A 17,488-nucleotide genomic window follows, 5' to 3' on the forward strand; every position below is an offset into this window, starting at 1 on the left:
AGGGGAGTTGGTTTATAATATCCCATGAAGACGGGGGGGGGGGGGGAGGGTTGGTCATTAGTAGGAAATGGGGATAACATGTCTCTGAGGGCATCCCACTCCTAGTCCCTACAGACCCTCCACCCATGTGATTTTCACTCGCTTGTCCACACACAGGGTTGGGATCCAAGAGCGATGGCCTTTCCCTGGCCACCTGCGCAGAGGACCCATGGGGATTAAGAGTGAGAATACACTTGCAGTGCTCGCAACTTGCAGAACGAACCATCCCCTGATGTGCTGTGCCCTTCCAGGGCTGCAAACCACCAATACCAGGGCACCTCCAACCTAATTGCAGTGCATCGTCTTCCCGAGACAAATCTTTCCAGAACTTTGGCGAGCTCCAGTTGGACCTCTAGAGACCAGAACCCCCTCCTTAACGTCCCCTCACCAGAGTGCAGGACTGGAGAATCGGGGCAGATTGACCGAGCGGTGGTCGTTCTCTGTTGGAGCTTGTAAAAAGGCATCAAAACTGCAGACTGACGGAGTAAGAAGAATTCCTTGCTGAGGGTCCTTTCTCTCGACTGCTACCGCAACATCCCTTCCAGAGTCCATTTTGTCACCACGACCAAGGATCAGGAGACCGAGTCCACTGCTGCTGCATCGGAAAGACTCCAGCTGCATCATCTTCAATACTCCAAAGGTACTGTGTGGCTCAGGGTAGTACTTGCCCCAAACAAAATTGTCTATCCTGTGTTACTGGAGTGCTGTATCCAGTGTTTGGGTGTACACCCATAGCACTTGCTCAGGCCTAAGGCCTGTTCACCCATAGGGAGACCTTTCCAAGGTCCTTAGTAATTTTTAATTCGACCAAAGCCTTCTACTTCAAAGTAATAGAAGTACTATTTTCTGTTGCTGCACATTACTTTGCACCCCTCCTCAAGTGACTCTGAAGAAACTCTTAACTAGTTAGGGAATGGACTGCTAAAGTATCGGGATCCTTGAAAAGTATTACAAAGTAGTGAATTGCTATTGCTGGTACTGAATAACCCTTTTTCCTTTACAACAGAACATTGTCTGAGTAACTTTAATAAGTGAACTGATTACCATTGCACTGTGTTCATGACTGATACATTCCACTACTATTGCTTTACTCACCTGAACAATTGTTGCTTATGTTTTCTATTGTGTTGATTAGTGAAATAGTACTTACATACCTGAATTTAACTTTGCCTTGTCTATATAAAATAAATGTCTATTTTACTATAACTACAAGCGTGTGAGACTTTATTTACGCCTATGTATTGACTGAGTTCATTGTACTTACCAACAGCTCACATCCTCCTAAATAAGCCTGGCTGTTGGGTAGTACAGACATATACTAAGAGTTTGGGGCCTGTATACCAAGGGATAGTTTTATAGAGTGACACCTGTTGCTAGATTTTAGGAAAACTCCCCTAACAGTGACGAGAATCTGGCCGCCGATATTCGTTCTTCCGGTACCTGTAAAAGGGTACCAAATCCAGAGCCGCGAGAAGCTGTAAAGAATCCTTTGTTGAAAGCCTCCCCGGTTGATAACTGCCGCCACTTTTCCTTTAGGGTCCATTTCTTCAGTCTCCAGACCAAGAATCCAAGGACCGGATCCTGTGCTGCTGCATCCTGAAGGCATCTACCCAAAAGCTTTTTTTTTTTTTGCAGATGGTACTATTGGGAATGATTTCTCTTTAAAGCACCTTTCCTTTCATTTCTATGGACCTCCAAACTTGTTGCTTTTATTTTGGATCCTGACCTACTCTTTTTTGCAGTGCAGGGAAGCCTTAAGCTTTACTACACTGGCTTTTGCTAATTTGTCATAGGGAAACTGACATGTCCTTCCGGCTGTCAGTACTGGAAAATGTTGTTTCCCTTAGTTTAGTTACTTTTGATAACTTTTATCATTGTACAATGCATCTTACAATGCAATACAAGGGGGTACACATTTTGTTTTGCCCTAGACTAACACTCGCAGTACTTCTGGTTACTCTGTGTGCTAAAGGGACATGCTGGTGGCAGCAGCTAGAATTTGCAATTTTCTGGGTGTCTTTCCTTTTAGCCTTACCACGTTTACTGCGTTTGGCTACCATGTGGCTGTCCAAAAATGGCTGTGCCACATGGTATTTCGCTTGTCCTTTGACATCTTGCCTTGTTACCCTTCTGCCTGGCCTGCGAGGCCAGGGACATCCTTATATGGACTTCCAGTGTCCGGGAAAACAGAGGCTTTTGGCAGGCTACTGGAGTGCCATGGGTGTTTGCTGCCAGGAAGTGTGTTGGGACAGTCTGGCACCAATGCACAAACTGGTTTCAGTGTGTCTGAGTGGTATGCTTGAATTTTGATGCCTGTGATCCTGATTGGACCACTGCTGGGATGTGTGTGTGTGTGTGGGCCAGATCTGTCATTGGCTAGTGGGAGTTTGAGCTCTTACTTGGCTTTTTGGTTAAGAGGATCCCTGCACCCACTCTAGAGAGATCCTGGAAGAAACCAAGAATCCTGTCCAGGTGCAAGGAACCCCCCGACTTCTTCAAAGGAATCCTGAACCACAGAACCCCGACAACTCGCTTCCGGAACCTAATGAATATCACTCAAAAGAGGAATGGTACCGTCCGCCTTCTAATCGGCATACATCAAGCCACCGATCAAAAAGGAATTGGAAAACTCAGAAGACCTGTGAAACTACAGACTGGTATCCAAACAGCCCTACCCAGCAAAAACCATGGAAAACCATGGATACACGATCCTACTTTAATACGTCGAAACAAACCGAATACTCGACCGGTCACAAGTTGGCTTCACACCAAAGAGAGGAACCGAATCAGCACTCCTATCTATACGGTACGACCTGAAAATAAACGCCCAATCGGCCCTACTACTGGACAAATCAGTGGCTTTTAACACAAACTGCCATGCAACACTAATAAAAAGTTTGATGGAATGTGGCATACAGATATCCACACTAAAGTGGATTAGCTCATTCCTAATTATCCCGAACCGAAAGAACCTACCTTCCACTGTTCACCTCAAACACCAAAAATATATCCTGCGGAGTCACTCAGGGAATCCAGCCTCTAAGCTCTGCTTTTCAACATCTACATGTGCCCACTAATGAAAATCATTCGAACCCACAGACTCACTGGCTACATCTGCGCAGACTACACATAAATGATTGTGAAAACAGACCAATCTACAATTGGATGACAACGAACAACCATAAACTTAACCCGGCAAAAGTGGAAATAATGCTCTCACCTGCAGGATTCGACAGAGAAAACCCACAACTGCACTGTCCCACTGTCATGGGAATGCAACCGGAGACTACTGATGTAGTAAATAACCTAGGAATACTAATGGACAGCAAACTATCCCTGGAACCGCAAGTCAACGCAATCACCAAAAAATGCTTCTTCCTCCTAAGACTAATCGAAGGATTACTCCCCTACCTCTCCTTCCCTCGTGGAACCCTCAAAATCATATTCCTCATACTCCCAAGAATTGACTACACAAACAGCCTCCAACTAGGAATGCTGCAAAGACTCAAACCCCAAATGGTGCAAAATATAGCAGCCAGGATCCTATTAAGACTAAACAAATAATATCACATCACGCCAGCACTGAAGTCTACACTAGTTACCAGTAATAAAACGCATCTAATTCAAAGAACTCTGCATCACCCACAAAGCCTTGCACAGACAAGGAGCTGAAGTCCTCCAAGACAAGATTAGCTGGTACCGCCATAGAAGGGACCATGGATCCAGCAACAACTTAAAAATAGAGCCAGAACATTACAAAAAAAGGAAATTCAGCAGAACCGCATTCTCACGTCTAATTGTTACCCTCTGGAACACCATGCCCAAAGAAATTCGAACCACAGAAGACCACCTCGCCTTCAGGAAACGACTCAAAACCTAGTTATTCAACAAACAATGACAGCCACAAAGGGACACCGGCAGCAATAACATCACACATAAATAACTAGAGAGGAGGTGAGATGGGGCGATGATCCACATCCAAGAACCTGGTAGATACCATCAGAAGCTCCAACAAACCGACAAACTTACTAATCCTTTCCCCCTTCCTGCTCCTCCGTCATAACCAGCGCTACTACTCCAGACCCTTGGGCTAGCCATAATACACATAAACAAACTAAGAATCAATTCTAAGTTCACACCCACCATCTCTGAGATGCTCGAAGCACACCTAGAGGGAACCACCCCACATAGTCCATAAAATCGGCAACAACGCAAATACAGGAGCGGTGGATGCGGATGGAATAGAGAGCAGCGCCCGGCGGTCGCCGTTAATCTTCATTATCCTGACCTCCCCCTCCCCTCCCGTCTCCCCCCCCTCCTGTGCGCACATCTACAAGCAACCACTGCCCGCACAACGGAATGCCCTGGGGACCAGCCCCCACAACCCCAACTGAAATCGGAAGGGGTGAAACACATATATGGACCATCGGCCTCACGGCCCTCTGCAGACCAAGAGGTGCCGCTCTGGAGTCGGGATGCGCTCTGCGCACAACCCTCCTACCCGCCCACTGCGGGCGCCTCGGAAGCCATCCCTGAGCCCTGGGCCGCCTGCGGGGACCTGTGGAGCACCGACCCGGAGCAGCAGCAGTGGAGGGGGAGGTAAGGAGAAAGCACCACCTACATACGGTGGCCCCGTGGCCGAACACCATAGGCCCTGCCTCCTCCCAGCCCCCCGATGGCTGAGGCACGCAAGCCACACCAATCCACGGCGCCAGCAACACTATCAGACTCCATCGCGCCAGCGACCCTGGAGTCAGAGACTCTGACTGCCGGACCATCCCGCGGCCCCCAGCGTCATCCGCCGCCTGGCGGGTGGTCCTGCGGCAGTGGAACAGCCTTAAGCACAATGCACCATACCTGGGGAGCTGCTAATCCACAGGCAAGGCTCCTGGGACGACCTCCACGCCTGGAGTAAGCCTTCATCAAACATCCGGAGCATAGCCAAACAGACGCCAGGCCTTGACAGGCGATAAGGAGCATCAGCGACCGCATATCCTGCCCCTGAGGCAGACTGGTGCCACAGGCGCTGTTAAAGTGGACCAACCGAACAGTCTAGGGACTACCAAAGGACTCCCTGCTCATACCGGATGTTAACACTGGGTGGTCTGTCTGTTGTACGCTGGATATTTGGGCCACAGCCTCTCCGACCACCCCCCCCCACACCCCTCCAGTCCCCATCTCCCCTGCCCCACACCGGGACTAGGTAAGAGAGACCACATTCTGCCTGGAGCCCGAGGTGGAGCAGGAGACACAGCCGCAACCCACGCGGACGAACAGAATTGCCCCCAGGACCCCCCTGGGGCACGGGAGCAAAAATAGCTTACACACAGGTGCCACTGCATTCATGACGATCAATCTCACAAAGGCAACGGTGAGTGCGGCCTCCCCCCTCCGCCCCCTGAGCTGAGAGGCCAAGGCATTCGCCCCTGACAATACAACTGGGAGCTCCTGCACCACCACCCCAGCAGGGCCACCGTGGGTGAGCACTGTAGGCGGCCTCGCAGGGGGAGGCGAGCTGCGCATGCTTAGGATCAACAGGCAATGCGGGGCAAGCATCATAAGACTTGGCAGCTTCGACTTGACATGGTGACCCCGGTGAGATCCCGGGTGGCAACAGGATTGATCGAGTGAGGGGCCCTAACGCCACCCACAACCAGCGCAAAGCCTCCAACACCATCTGTGCAGCTGTGCCACTAGCTCATACATATAAAAGCGCCCCATGCGAACTGTAACACCCCTGTAACTTGCCTCCTGGCACCACAAACTGCGCCAAAGCCGCCCTGGGAACGACGCCCTCTGAACAAGAGACAAACGGGTGGGAGTGAGCTATCCGCCTGGGGGCTACTTGGTGGACGACCTACAGACACCCAAGTGACCACACACCCAACCAGTGCCACGGCCCTCCGACCCACCTAGGACCTGCAGAGCCCAGACACTACTGCACCCCCTACGCTCGAGACCAATCAACAGACTGAAACAGGTACCAGGACCTGAAGACTCACCTGAGACTACGCAAAAAGAACAATGGGTAAGGATAAGCCCAAAAAGCAGGCCCTGCAGAGCAAAATTGACCTCTTCATGGTAGGCGCCCCCCCCCCCTAGACATACAATGCAAACCCTTGGCGGTGAAAATCCCGGGGACGAAGCTCCGAACCCTCCCATCTCACTCTGACGTCATGAGCGATCAATGACTCAAGGGCATCTCTAGAATTGAAGATAGGGTGACTGTCCTCAGAAGTGTGCTTCCTCAGCCAAGACCTACACAACCTGTCATCTAGAGTTGGGGATTCAGAACAAAGAATATTGGACACGGAAGACACGGTTCGTCAAATGGAAAAGCAGCTGGCAGCAATTGCCAAGAAGGTCGACCAACTTGAAGGCCGGGCGGAAGACGGTGAGGGCAGGGTGCAATGCAACAACCTGGGGATTCTAGGGATCCGGAGAAGGAAGAGGGCCCTAGTGTTGAACGTTTCCTCAAGGACTGGCTTGCCCATATCTTTGCCCCCAAAAAGCTCTCAAGTTTTTTTTTTTTTTTTTCCCATTGAACTGGCGCAGAGAGTCTCTCCTGTCTCTGGAGCCCCACCAAGGACAATTATTGCACACCTCCTAACTTTCCAGGGCCGCAATACTATCCTCCAGATGGCCCGCGCCTCCAGTCCCATCGCCTACAATGAATACCGCATTGGGTTTTACCCAGACTACACTAAGGAGGTCCAGAGGGCCCGCCATTCCTTCAACTCTGTGAAGAAAAAGCTTTAATCTTTGTCAATTTAAATATGCACTTTTCTTCCCGGCACTGCTCAGTCCACCACAAGGGCGCCACCCACCTGTTTGACACACCCAAGAAGGCATAGGAATGGCTTGAAAATCAAGTCCTCTGAGGGTCCAGGCCCAGCCGATCGCCTTTGGGACCACCCGGACGGAAACCTAGGTCGGAACAGACCTCCCCTCACCCGCCCAACCCCTGCTGAGCCGGAACCCGCGACTGCATCACAACCCGGCAAGAGCACCACAGAGAACGGGTGAACACTGCTACACTGTGATGCTTGGGCCGGAACGCACTACCTTAGGGGCTTGGCACTGGCGGCCGCCACCTTCCATTAGGTGAACTATACCACTTCAGTCCGGGCTACCGCCCTATAATGCTTTTAGTTACGTGCCCTGTTGGTGCCTGGTTTGGGTTACAGGTGTTTTGGGTGGGGGGGGGGCACTACAGGGTGGGGGGCAAGATGTTCTTTTAGATGCGTCGATGCAACCACTCTCACCACTCAAGATCAGGTATGGGCCAGAACCACTGGTGGGCAGGTCGGGACACAGTACGGGAAGTGAAAGGTTTGAAGCGGACGATCAGCGCCCGCCGGGGCAACCGGGGCTACAAACCGGCCCTAGGCGAAGACCCCAACCCCCCCTCGGCAAATGCTACCACTACACACTTACCAATGGCACATGATGGCACCTGACCCTCCTCACTTGGAATGTGAACGGGCTGTGTCCCGAGGTTAAAAGACGGCTAGTCCTACAACAACTAAATAGACACTCACCAGACATAGCTCTCCTGACAGACATACCTTATGGGCACAGAATGTAGATTTTTCAGGAAATCCAACTATGCAACCACCTTCCATGCCGGGTTCTCTGGTGGCTCCCGGGGCTCCATGATCATTTTGCACAAAAGGGTCCCGTTTCAACTGAGGGAGCTCAACTCTGAACGGAGGGGCCGCTTCGTGGTGGTCACGGGCGACATTGGGAAGACCTCCTGGGGTATCGTGTCATGGCAGCCTACACCCCCGCACCCCTGCCCCTGCTGACACACAAAATCCTCAAGGAGGTAATGATGATGGCACAGGCGGATAAGTGGGTACTGGGTGGCGACTTTAACAAAGTCATTAACATAGGAAAGGATAGAACGCATGTAGGCAGTAGGAACCCTGATGCACAAACCAAACTCCACTCCTTCACATTTGCACTAAGGTGGGTAGATGCATGCCGCATTCTCCACCCCACCGACCTGTGTTACTCCTTTTTCTCCAGCGCCCATAACTCCATGTCCCGCATAGACTACCTCTTCGTTCCCCAGGGTATGTCACACAAGCTGAAAACCACCACCTACCTATCCAGGGGTATCTCGGACCACTCCCCCACCCCCCTCCTCACTATAAAACAGACCCAAACTAAGAAGCAACCCTTCTGGAGGCTCATCGCATACTATCTGGGTGTCCCCGAGGTGTGTCGAGACCTCATGCAAAAACAACTGAGTACTTCTCCCTCAATTAAGGTTCGGTATCTAGCCCTGTTACACTATGGGAGGGTTACAAGGCAGTGCTCAGAGGAGACGCCCTCTCTGGTTTCAACACACTGATGCCGCCAAATCTTAGAAATCTCAGAAGAGGAGGAGGCTGCAGCGAGAGCTGAGGAAGAATTGCTAGCCTCTGGTACGCCGGAGTCCAAAGAAGCGATGATTACGGGCCAAGAAATTTTCAAAAATCTGGCGCTGGAGAATGCCAGAAGCACCCACTCCACCATGCGCAGCCAGATCTACGCCACTGGTGACCAGGCCGGTAAGGCCTGGCTTGGCTGGAGCAGCATGGAAGCACCCACAGACAAGTGTCAGGGCCATCAAAAAGATCGAGGGGGACCTGTTTCATGAGGACGCGGACATAGCAAATGCCTTCGCTGCCTTTTATGAAAGTCTCTATGCCCCTAGGGAAACTACGCCCGCTGGGGCGTCCCCACATACTCTGGATGCCATCCATCTCCCCAAGCTAACTGGAAGAGGAAGTCACGGCGGAGGAGGTGGCCACGGCAGTGTCTCAGCTCCAACCTGGCAAAACCCCAGGCCCTAATGACTTCCCTGCCGAAATCTGGCAGAGAATGGGCAATTCAGTGACTGGTCATATGCACCTCATGCTGCTATGTTCTCGTAAGGACGGTATGCTCCTGCATGATCTTGGACAGGCCACCATCGTTGTGATCCCCAAATCTGGGAAGCCCCCGGACCTCTGCGCCTCATATAGATCCATCTCACTCATCAATGTGGAGGCTAAAATCCTAGCCTAGGTCCTGGCCAACAGAATGCTCAAGGTCCTTTGTTCTTTGGTCCACCCAGACCAGTGTGAGTTCATGCCGGCTAAGTCCACCAGGATGAACCTGCACAGGGCCCAATTTGCAATTAGCCTGGCCCCTAAAATCAAAGAGCCTCTGGCGCTACTCGCAGTTGACTTAGAAAAAGCTTTCGATTCGGTGGGGTGGACTGCCCTATGGAATATAATGGACTGCATGGTGTTCGGGCCCAACTTCATGTCGTGGGTCAAGCTACTATACACTGCCCCCGAAACGGCCGTTCAGGTGAATGGGATCTCCTCAAAGTCCTTCCCACTGGGCAGAGGAATCAGGCAGGGATGCCCCTTTTCTCCCTTCCTATTCATACTGGCTATTGAGCCCCTTGCAATCTGACTTGGGGCATCCCCTAGGTGGTCTGGGTTTGTGGCCCTGGGGACGTGAGTATAGGGTTTCACTTTACCGGATGATCTGCTCATCTACATGAGCAGTCCTGGTGTCTCATGCCCTGAGGTCACTAGATTCCTCACAGAATATCAGGAGTTTTGTGGGCTTAAAGTCAACAGGCAAAAAATGATCTTTTTCCTGCTTCAAGGTGGGGCTGACCCGATTCCGCCGCACTGTCCCTACTCAAGCTCCATCCAGAGCTTTGTCTACCTCGGTATCCGGGTGACCCCCAACCCCGAAGACTTCCTTCAACTCAATCTCCAACCAGTGGTGAGCAGGCTCGAAGCAGACGTCATCCACTGGCACTCCCTTCCCCTGGGCTTACTGGGCAGGGCAGCCCTGTTCAAAATGCTTTCCCCCTTCACATCCCCTCCACGACCATCTCCAATATAGATTCCACCCTCCGAAAGCTCCTGTGGGGCGGGAAACAACCCTGCATCTCCCTGACCACGATGCAGCTGTCAGTCTGCGAGGGGGGGGGGGCTGGGCATACATTGCCTTCGGGCCTACTACTGGGCTGCACAGCTAGGCGTCTAGAATGAATGGCTCCATGCAGACCCTGCTCTCCCACATGTCGGGAATGAGACTAGGTGCATGGGTGACAGTACGCCCTTCCGAGTCCTAACCCTCATGGAGGTCTTACAGGATGGACACCTCAAGCCATTCGCAACATTACGTGAGGTGTTTGACCTTCCTCCTGGAGACATTTACAGGCACACACAACTGACACATGCCCTACGCGCCCAGTTCCCCGTCTTTTCAGACATTCCTAAAAGCTCACCCCTTGAGGTCAACATCCTTCATGCAAGGATCCTGGCAAAAAACCACGTCGACACTGTACCAGGTGATTACTGCATTCGGGGCGCAAGACCTAACCCGCCTGCGGGAGAGATTTGTTGGCCCCGAGGAGTGGGTGGAGGCCCTAATGTTTCCCAGTGAAATGGGCATAGACGCCAAATTAAGGTTAATACAATACAAAATACTCCATCAGGCCTACCACTCCTGGGCTGCACTCGCCAAGTGGGGACTGAGGGAGGATGCCCACTGCCCCAAGTGTCGTAGGGTGCCTCGTACTTTCTACCACATGCTGTGGGAATGTGATGTCATGCATACATTCTGGCGTGAATGTATTCGTGACATTAACACAGTCCTGGATAAACCAGCCCTGGAACCCAGGGCCGCACTGCTGAGCATCTGGGGGGAGATGGACCACACAAGGGGAGAAAAAACATTCCTGGCTGTAGCACTGGGCGTCACCGAAAGACCCTTTTCTCGCCTGATACACTCATATCTAAGAGTGAGGGGACCGTTTACAAAGCTATGTTGGGTGAAATCAAAGTAAGAAAAAGATTTTTGCTAGAGTATGGCCATAGAAATGGCGAATTTCACACCAGCATTAGCTGCATAACTGGAATTCAACCTTACCTGCTTTGGGGTACGTCGAAAAAGGACAGGTGGTTGATCACGAGGGCACGGTTTGATTGCCTTCGGCTGCAAGGTAACACTCATAAGTGGAAGGGTTTTCCTGACACAGCGGGCTGCCCGGTTTGTGGACACTGTAGAAAGGATCTCTCTCACTTGCTGTTCTTCTGCACAGGGTATGTTGGTATACGTAAATCAACCCCGATTCCTGCCCTTAAGAAGACTGTGATCCGCACACATAGTGCTGCTCTTGTGTTCCTTTTGAGTGCCGAAACAGTTTATACAGCATGGGCTCTTTTGACGTTCTTGAAAAGAGCGATGTATTTCAGAAATAGTATTCTGAAACTGCAAGGTGGTGAAGGTCTGTAATAAAGCATAATAGCATCCGTAATGGGACAAAGGTTTGTGTACTGCTTTTTGTATGATCCCTCACTCTACTATTTTTAATGTAGCCTTTGATGAGGTAACCATTTGACCGCTAACTGTATTTGTATGCTGCTTTTGGAAATGTTTATCGATTCTATTTTTATGGAAATGTAATTTTATGAATTTGTAATTTGGATTTGTGCAATAATGTGTTTATTTGTTGTTTAATGGTTGTTTTTATACATCCAAATAAACTTGTTTGAACTTGAACTCAAAAGATTTGTAGTTGTAGCCACCACGTGGACCAATGAGATGGACAGATGTGCGTCCATCGAGAAATACATATATTTGGCCAGAGGCTGCCCGGGGAGATTTCTGAAAGTGTGGGGCAAATGGCCAGGCATTACATGATTGTTGAGGCCGATGCTCCTATCTTGACAATTATACTGAGGGACCCCGCCACACACCTGCCCCCAGGGAATGACCCGCTTTCCCCGAAGGAGCTATGCGCATGCATGTCCGCACTCACACACTCTGCGATGACCTGGCCTGCCCGAACAATGTTTAACATGTGCACTACTCTTGCTTTAGCTGATCGACCCGCTGAACTAACCTAGTGAATCCCATTTCTTGATGTATGTTTGAGCGACGGTATGCCCAGCTTGTTGTTGTAAACTAATAAAAAGAATTTATCAAAAAAACAACGCAAATACACACCAAGACATCATGTAGTCTTACAGCAACCACCACCCGTGATTCTGGATCCCTTATGGACACTACCTAACCAGTGCGCACAACCCACCCCACCCCAGCACCACACCACACAACACACTAACACAACACAAACGCTAGCACACCCCAGAGGCACTGAGTCTTACCCATACACTGCACATGGCCTTCCAACACCACTTCCACATGCAAAACAACACTCACAGACGCCAGTTCTTCCTGGTTCTGAACCTAGCCTCGCTCACTTCCCCACTCTCCTCTCTTCCAGGGCCACGCGTGCGCCTGGAGACTGCCACTGGGTGGTAGCGGTGCACAGTATAAATCAACATAACATTTAGATTCTGGTTTTGTCTAGTGATGGGAAGCAGTGTTTTTCTTAAATTATACATCTTTGGACGTTCAATTACTTGTCAACTTTGTCATTTGTACCTGACTCCAACTCCCTGATCTCCGAAGTCTAAAGCATACTGCTCAACCTACGCTATCCATAGTTTGGTTAGACCGTAGTGTGGAAAAGCTTTACAAAGTCCAGGATGCTAGTTTGTCAGAACCCCACACCGTTGTTGGTTCTGAAAAACTCTCCTCAGAGTTGTATAAAAGCAGAGTAGCGCATTACCCTGTTCTTCAGCGTACTTCTAGTACTTTCTCTCAGCCTTTTAATGAGTCCACTTCACTAAACTGTCTCTTACCATGTTGTACTATAGGGCTGAGAATATTGAGGGGTCAAGGGAGGAGAAATAGGAGGATTTGGTATGACGGGGGCAGGCGGGAGAGCAGTTCCTTCGAAGATTTGAGTAACATTTTTTAAGCAACTCTTTCTGGCTTGAGGTAGGACTAAGAGTGCCTTAATCACAATGGGATATTTGTTGTCTTGTTGCAGGTTAAAGCCGGAGAGCCCTCAGGGCCAGCCCTTTGATTATGCTCAATACTATCAGCAATACTCAAACTACTATACAAAAAATGGTTATGACGCGTATGCTGCCTACGCCGCTGGATACACAACCCCTGGTGCAATGACTGGATACCCCACTGAAACAGGAGAGATGGCACTTGCACAAGCTGGATCTGAGGTACTAATGATATACTAAGTGGTGTTTTATCTTCTCCCCTCATTTATTATGTTTGTGTTGCTCCATAACGTTTTGCTCACCCTTTGCTATTAAAAGGAACTTCAATGTATTTAAAAACGCCTGCCATCCTACGTACGGTATGTTTGCTAAACCTGGTATGCTGTTTGGACTCAAGTTTTCCACTATTTGTGTACCTTGTTTTACCTTAAAGGTGCAATGAATCAAGTAAAAGACAGTTTAAAAGAACTTGCTACAAGTTCAAGCTAAAACTTTTCCCAGCACTGAGGGGATGACACGATTTCATTGATTTCTCCTCTTGAGCCATTTAAATAATTCCTTAATGACGTGTTGGTTTTTCCTCTTCAAAGCACGTTCCTAACATCTGCTGAATGTATCCAATGCATAAATGTAACCTGAATGTCTGAACACTTCACGGTTGGCCCTGTGCTCGGGCACATTAAGATATTATATTCTATGATGTGTTATAATGCTTTTATACTGCGCAAAGCTAACACCATATTCATAGTGTTTTTCGGCTCATCGAATAGGTAATCCAATCTAGGACAATTTATGGCAATCAATGCCATTTTATTAATCTAAGGAAGACCAACATGTGTTTTGCTGTCTTTATGCTTTGGCAGGGTTTATGTTGGTGCCAAAACAGGACAGTTTATCTAGTCCCTGAGTTAGTAATTTACAGTCTTTCTCAAAAAATGAAGCCGTTATTTTAAATCCAACTGACACCCTGTATAATTAATAATTAAATTGTGAATAATACAGTATTTTATATTCAGCTGTTACCATGAAACTAAGCAGATTCTGTAGGAGGCACATTAATTATTAGTGCATGTTTTTTGCCTTACTAATCTTTTCTCTCAACTTCGTTATACCACCCAAGACACATGGTCTCTGGAAAACATTGGTTTAGTTGCAAATAATTTTCTATATCCTCTAGTAAATCCTCTAGAGGTGTTTGGGTCAAGGGTTTATTGACCAAAATTACATTTTCTTTGGACATCCTAGGTTGACACAGAATTTGTTGAAATTCTCGATTCACTTAAGGCGCAGGCGGGTGCTCCACTTCTTCTGCCAGAAATCTGAAATAATAGTTGTTAAAATAGATGGGCAGCTTACAAACTGTGAACTGTGAAGTGAGGAAGGGGAAGGAGAGGAGGTCGGAGGGATCTCTGGTCCTTATCAGCTATGCAATGTATTCAGTTGGCTGCCACTGGTTGTATATCTGAAACTGTACAAATAACCAATAGTAGTATGAGCAGGAAGTGGTGAAAGGATGGTTAAAAAGGATTCCAAAGATCCAACCTTGTGCAGTTCGATTGAATCTAAAGTACAAAGGCCAACAGGTTTCGTACTTATTGCCCTTTAGCCACTTAAGTTAGTTTGTACAAAGTTTTTTCTAGCATGCTAGCTACATGTTAGACATGTGCTGCCAAAAACGTCATCGGGCATCTTTGTTTTTCCGACTTCTAAAATTAGATCAAAAGGTCTGTGCTATCAAATGAATTTCTGGCATTCACATTTTGTAAAACTCAGTTCAGTTATTTTTTATAGCATTAAATATAATTTGTTTTTAAGTTGTTTAATGTTGAACTAGAGCAATGTATTTAGAAGCTCTGAAAATGTCACTGAAATGATTCACTGTTGAGTACATCTCTGGCTAGAGTGAAGCAGGAACTCTATAGATCTGTTACTATTGTGGTGCAGATGTTCCTTCTTAATTTATACTATTACAAACCTTGCCAATCAGGCTAAGAAATAAATAATTTACAATAATACCTTAAAGTGACTTTGAGCCTCTTTCCATTTTGAAGGGATTGTGTCCTCCGATGTATTCCTTATCTTTGATAATTCGTCTCCAGCTTGCTGGCCTTGGACATTTTTTCTCTGTAGAGGGCGCTGCGCGTCGACGTCCGCTGAGTCGATGTCCCTCGACAGCCACCGTATCAGCGCCGACGTCACCATGCCCATAAATAGCCACGCGCGGCGTCCGTTGCTAAGTTCCGCTTTTCCGCGCTTCGTGGGGCCTCGGAATATCGTTGTTCAGTCAGATAAACCTTCTACAATTACTCTTATATACCAACTCGTTCTCGATGGCATCTTCATCGGAACCGACAACGCCGTGATCCGGCTTAAAAAAATGTCGAGACTGCGGTAAAAAAATGTCGATAACGCATCCACACAGGATCTGCTTGTGGTGCTTGGGAGCCGAGCACCATTGTTCAGAGTGTGAGGACTGCATGTGCATGACGGCGAAAGCCTTGAAGGAGCGCAGGGGGAAGCTCGAGAGGGGTAATTCAGTCAAAACCTCCTCGAAAATGTCTTCGGCTGAGTCGAGGCATTCGTCTCCTCACCATAGAAAGCATTCCCATTCTAGATCTCGAAGTAGCTCCCACCATTCGTCGAGATCGAGACACTCAAAGAGACGTCAAAGATCCCCTTCCTCGTCATCTTCTGTTTCCCCACAAAAGGTCTCCTGCCCCACAAAACACAGCTCTCGGGCTGAGTGGGAGGAATTCAGGAAGAAAATGCTAAGCGTCTTTGAGAAAGCGGCCTCGACCCCCTCGAAGACAGCTGAGGGTGATACCCCGGGTGAAAAACCCAAAAAATCGAAACGCCGCGAGTCGCTGCACCCGGCGAAAGATTCCACCCGAGAGCGCCACGGGCCATTGGGTAAGAAGGCACTGTCTTCGACGCATGGATCGGCGCCATCGACGCCGTTGTCGAAGGGTTCTTCGATGCGTCGATCGACATTGACGCCATCGTCGACATCGACGCCAATGAAAGAGAGAACCACGGCTACTTCACAGCCAACGGTGATACCAAGAGCCTCCGGCACGACGCCAAGACCGTCGTTGACATCCTCGAGTAGGATCCCGATCCTCTCGAGTTCTTCGAGGCCTCTTCCAGTTTTCTCTACGCCGTTCTCGGCGCCTCGAAGCCTGTCACATTGGCATCAACGACATTAGTTTTATCGCCCAATAATGACGCGTTTGGCTCCTTCTGCCTTAGAAATGGGGTTTACACCATTTCCGAGGTCCGAGTACCCCGGATTATCTTCAATCTATGAAGAAGGGGAGGATTCTGACCAGGAAACCTTCGGGTTGCAGAGGGCCACACTACCGGTTTCAGAGGATTTCACCTCTGAGGAAAGAAGTTTGAAAGACCTACAGGAGTCATTACACGAGGCAAGTGGGCTGGACACTTCCCCAGAAGTGGAATTTGTTAAACCAGACCCAGGGGAACATGCCGAAACACCCTATAGAACCCTGATGGCAAGGATTATTGAATTTATGGGTTGGTCTGCGCCTTCACCTGTTTTTCAACAGGATGACCTGGCTGTCATGATGCCCGCTCCCGGGGAGCCGGTTCAAGCCCTGCGTCCCCGAAAGCGGACATCCAGTCCCCAAGAAAGGACCCAGCAACCCCATATAGGGGCCCTTTGGACAGTGTCCTGGCGCCTATGGCGCCAGGCTCATAAAAGACATCAGTCCTGGCGCCATAGGCGCCAGGCTCATTATGGGAGTGCTTGGGTGCACTTACCTGATGCAGACCATGCTGCAGGATCCCGGCCTCCTTGAGGCCTGAAAGGAACTACTTTACCTGTGGGACTAATTTACCATCCGGTCGAGGTCGGGGAAGGATACATACCTGATTGGAGGAAGGATACATACCTGGAACTTCTTCCAAGGCTATTTAAACCCCACCCGAACAGCCACACGTGCTTCGCGTTGTTCTGCATCTAGCAGCTGGACACTCACTGTGTCTGCTCCTGTATCCTGACTTCTGCCACGTCTGCCAGCATCCTGGATCACCTGCAAAGGAAGAGAAGAAGAGAACAGAAGAAGGAAAAGTCCTTACCTGCTAAATCCGCATCCCGGAGACATCTCGCAGACAATCCTGAAAAGGAAGACTTTTATTTAAAAGCTCATCGCGTCGACCGCTGCAGCGCCGCATTTCACTCACCTTTACAGGGCGCCTCCATGTTCAGCAGCTATCATCCGGATTCGCAGTCACGCCCCAGCGCCTAGGGAGAAAAAGACAAGAACAAAAGGTGAGAGAGAGAAGGGAATAAGGAAAGCTAAATCTCCATGTTAAGACTTACCTGTTGATTCATTCCCTCTTCATTTCGGGTCCGCGCTGCATCCTGGCATTTCCGGACCCCGGCCCCTAAGGGGAAAAAGAGACATGAGCGTTAATGAGCGAATGAAAAGACATTACCAAAAAAACGCTCATTAAAGACTTACCGGATTTCTACAAGGATTTCACCTCTCATCTCGGGTCGGTGCCTGTTCCCCGGCATTCCGTACCCCGGCCCCTATGGGGAAAAAGACACTAGCATT

General features: G+C 49.3%; 1 protein-coding gene across 2 annotated transcripts in view; it reads left to right on the forward strand.

Moving 5' to 3' along the window:
• C5PH6orf52 (chromosome 5p C6orf52 homolog) overlaps positions 1-17,488 on the forward strand; it is a 569,473-nt gene that overhangs the window by 473,356 nt on the left and 78,629 nt on the right. For both annotated transcript variants that reach the window (XM_069613440.1, XM_069613441.1), the window contains one exon: positions 12,941-13,130. In XM_069613440.1, coding sequence (XP_069469541.1) covers positions 12,941-13,130 — 190 coding nt within the window. The remainder of the gene's footprint in view (positions 1-12,940; positions 13,131-17,488) is intronic.

Source organism: Ambystoma mexicanum, chromosome 5p, assembly GCF_040938575.1.
Source record: "Ambystoma mexicanum isolate Mex_15411 chromosome 5p, UKY_AmexF1_1, whole genome shotgun sequence".
Taxonomy (NCBI): domain Eukaryota; kingdom Metazoa; phylum Chordata; class Amphibia; order Caudata; family Ambystomatidae; genus Ambystoma; species Ambystoma mexicanum.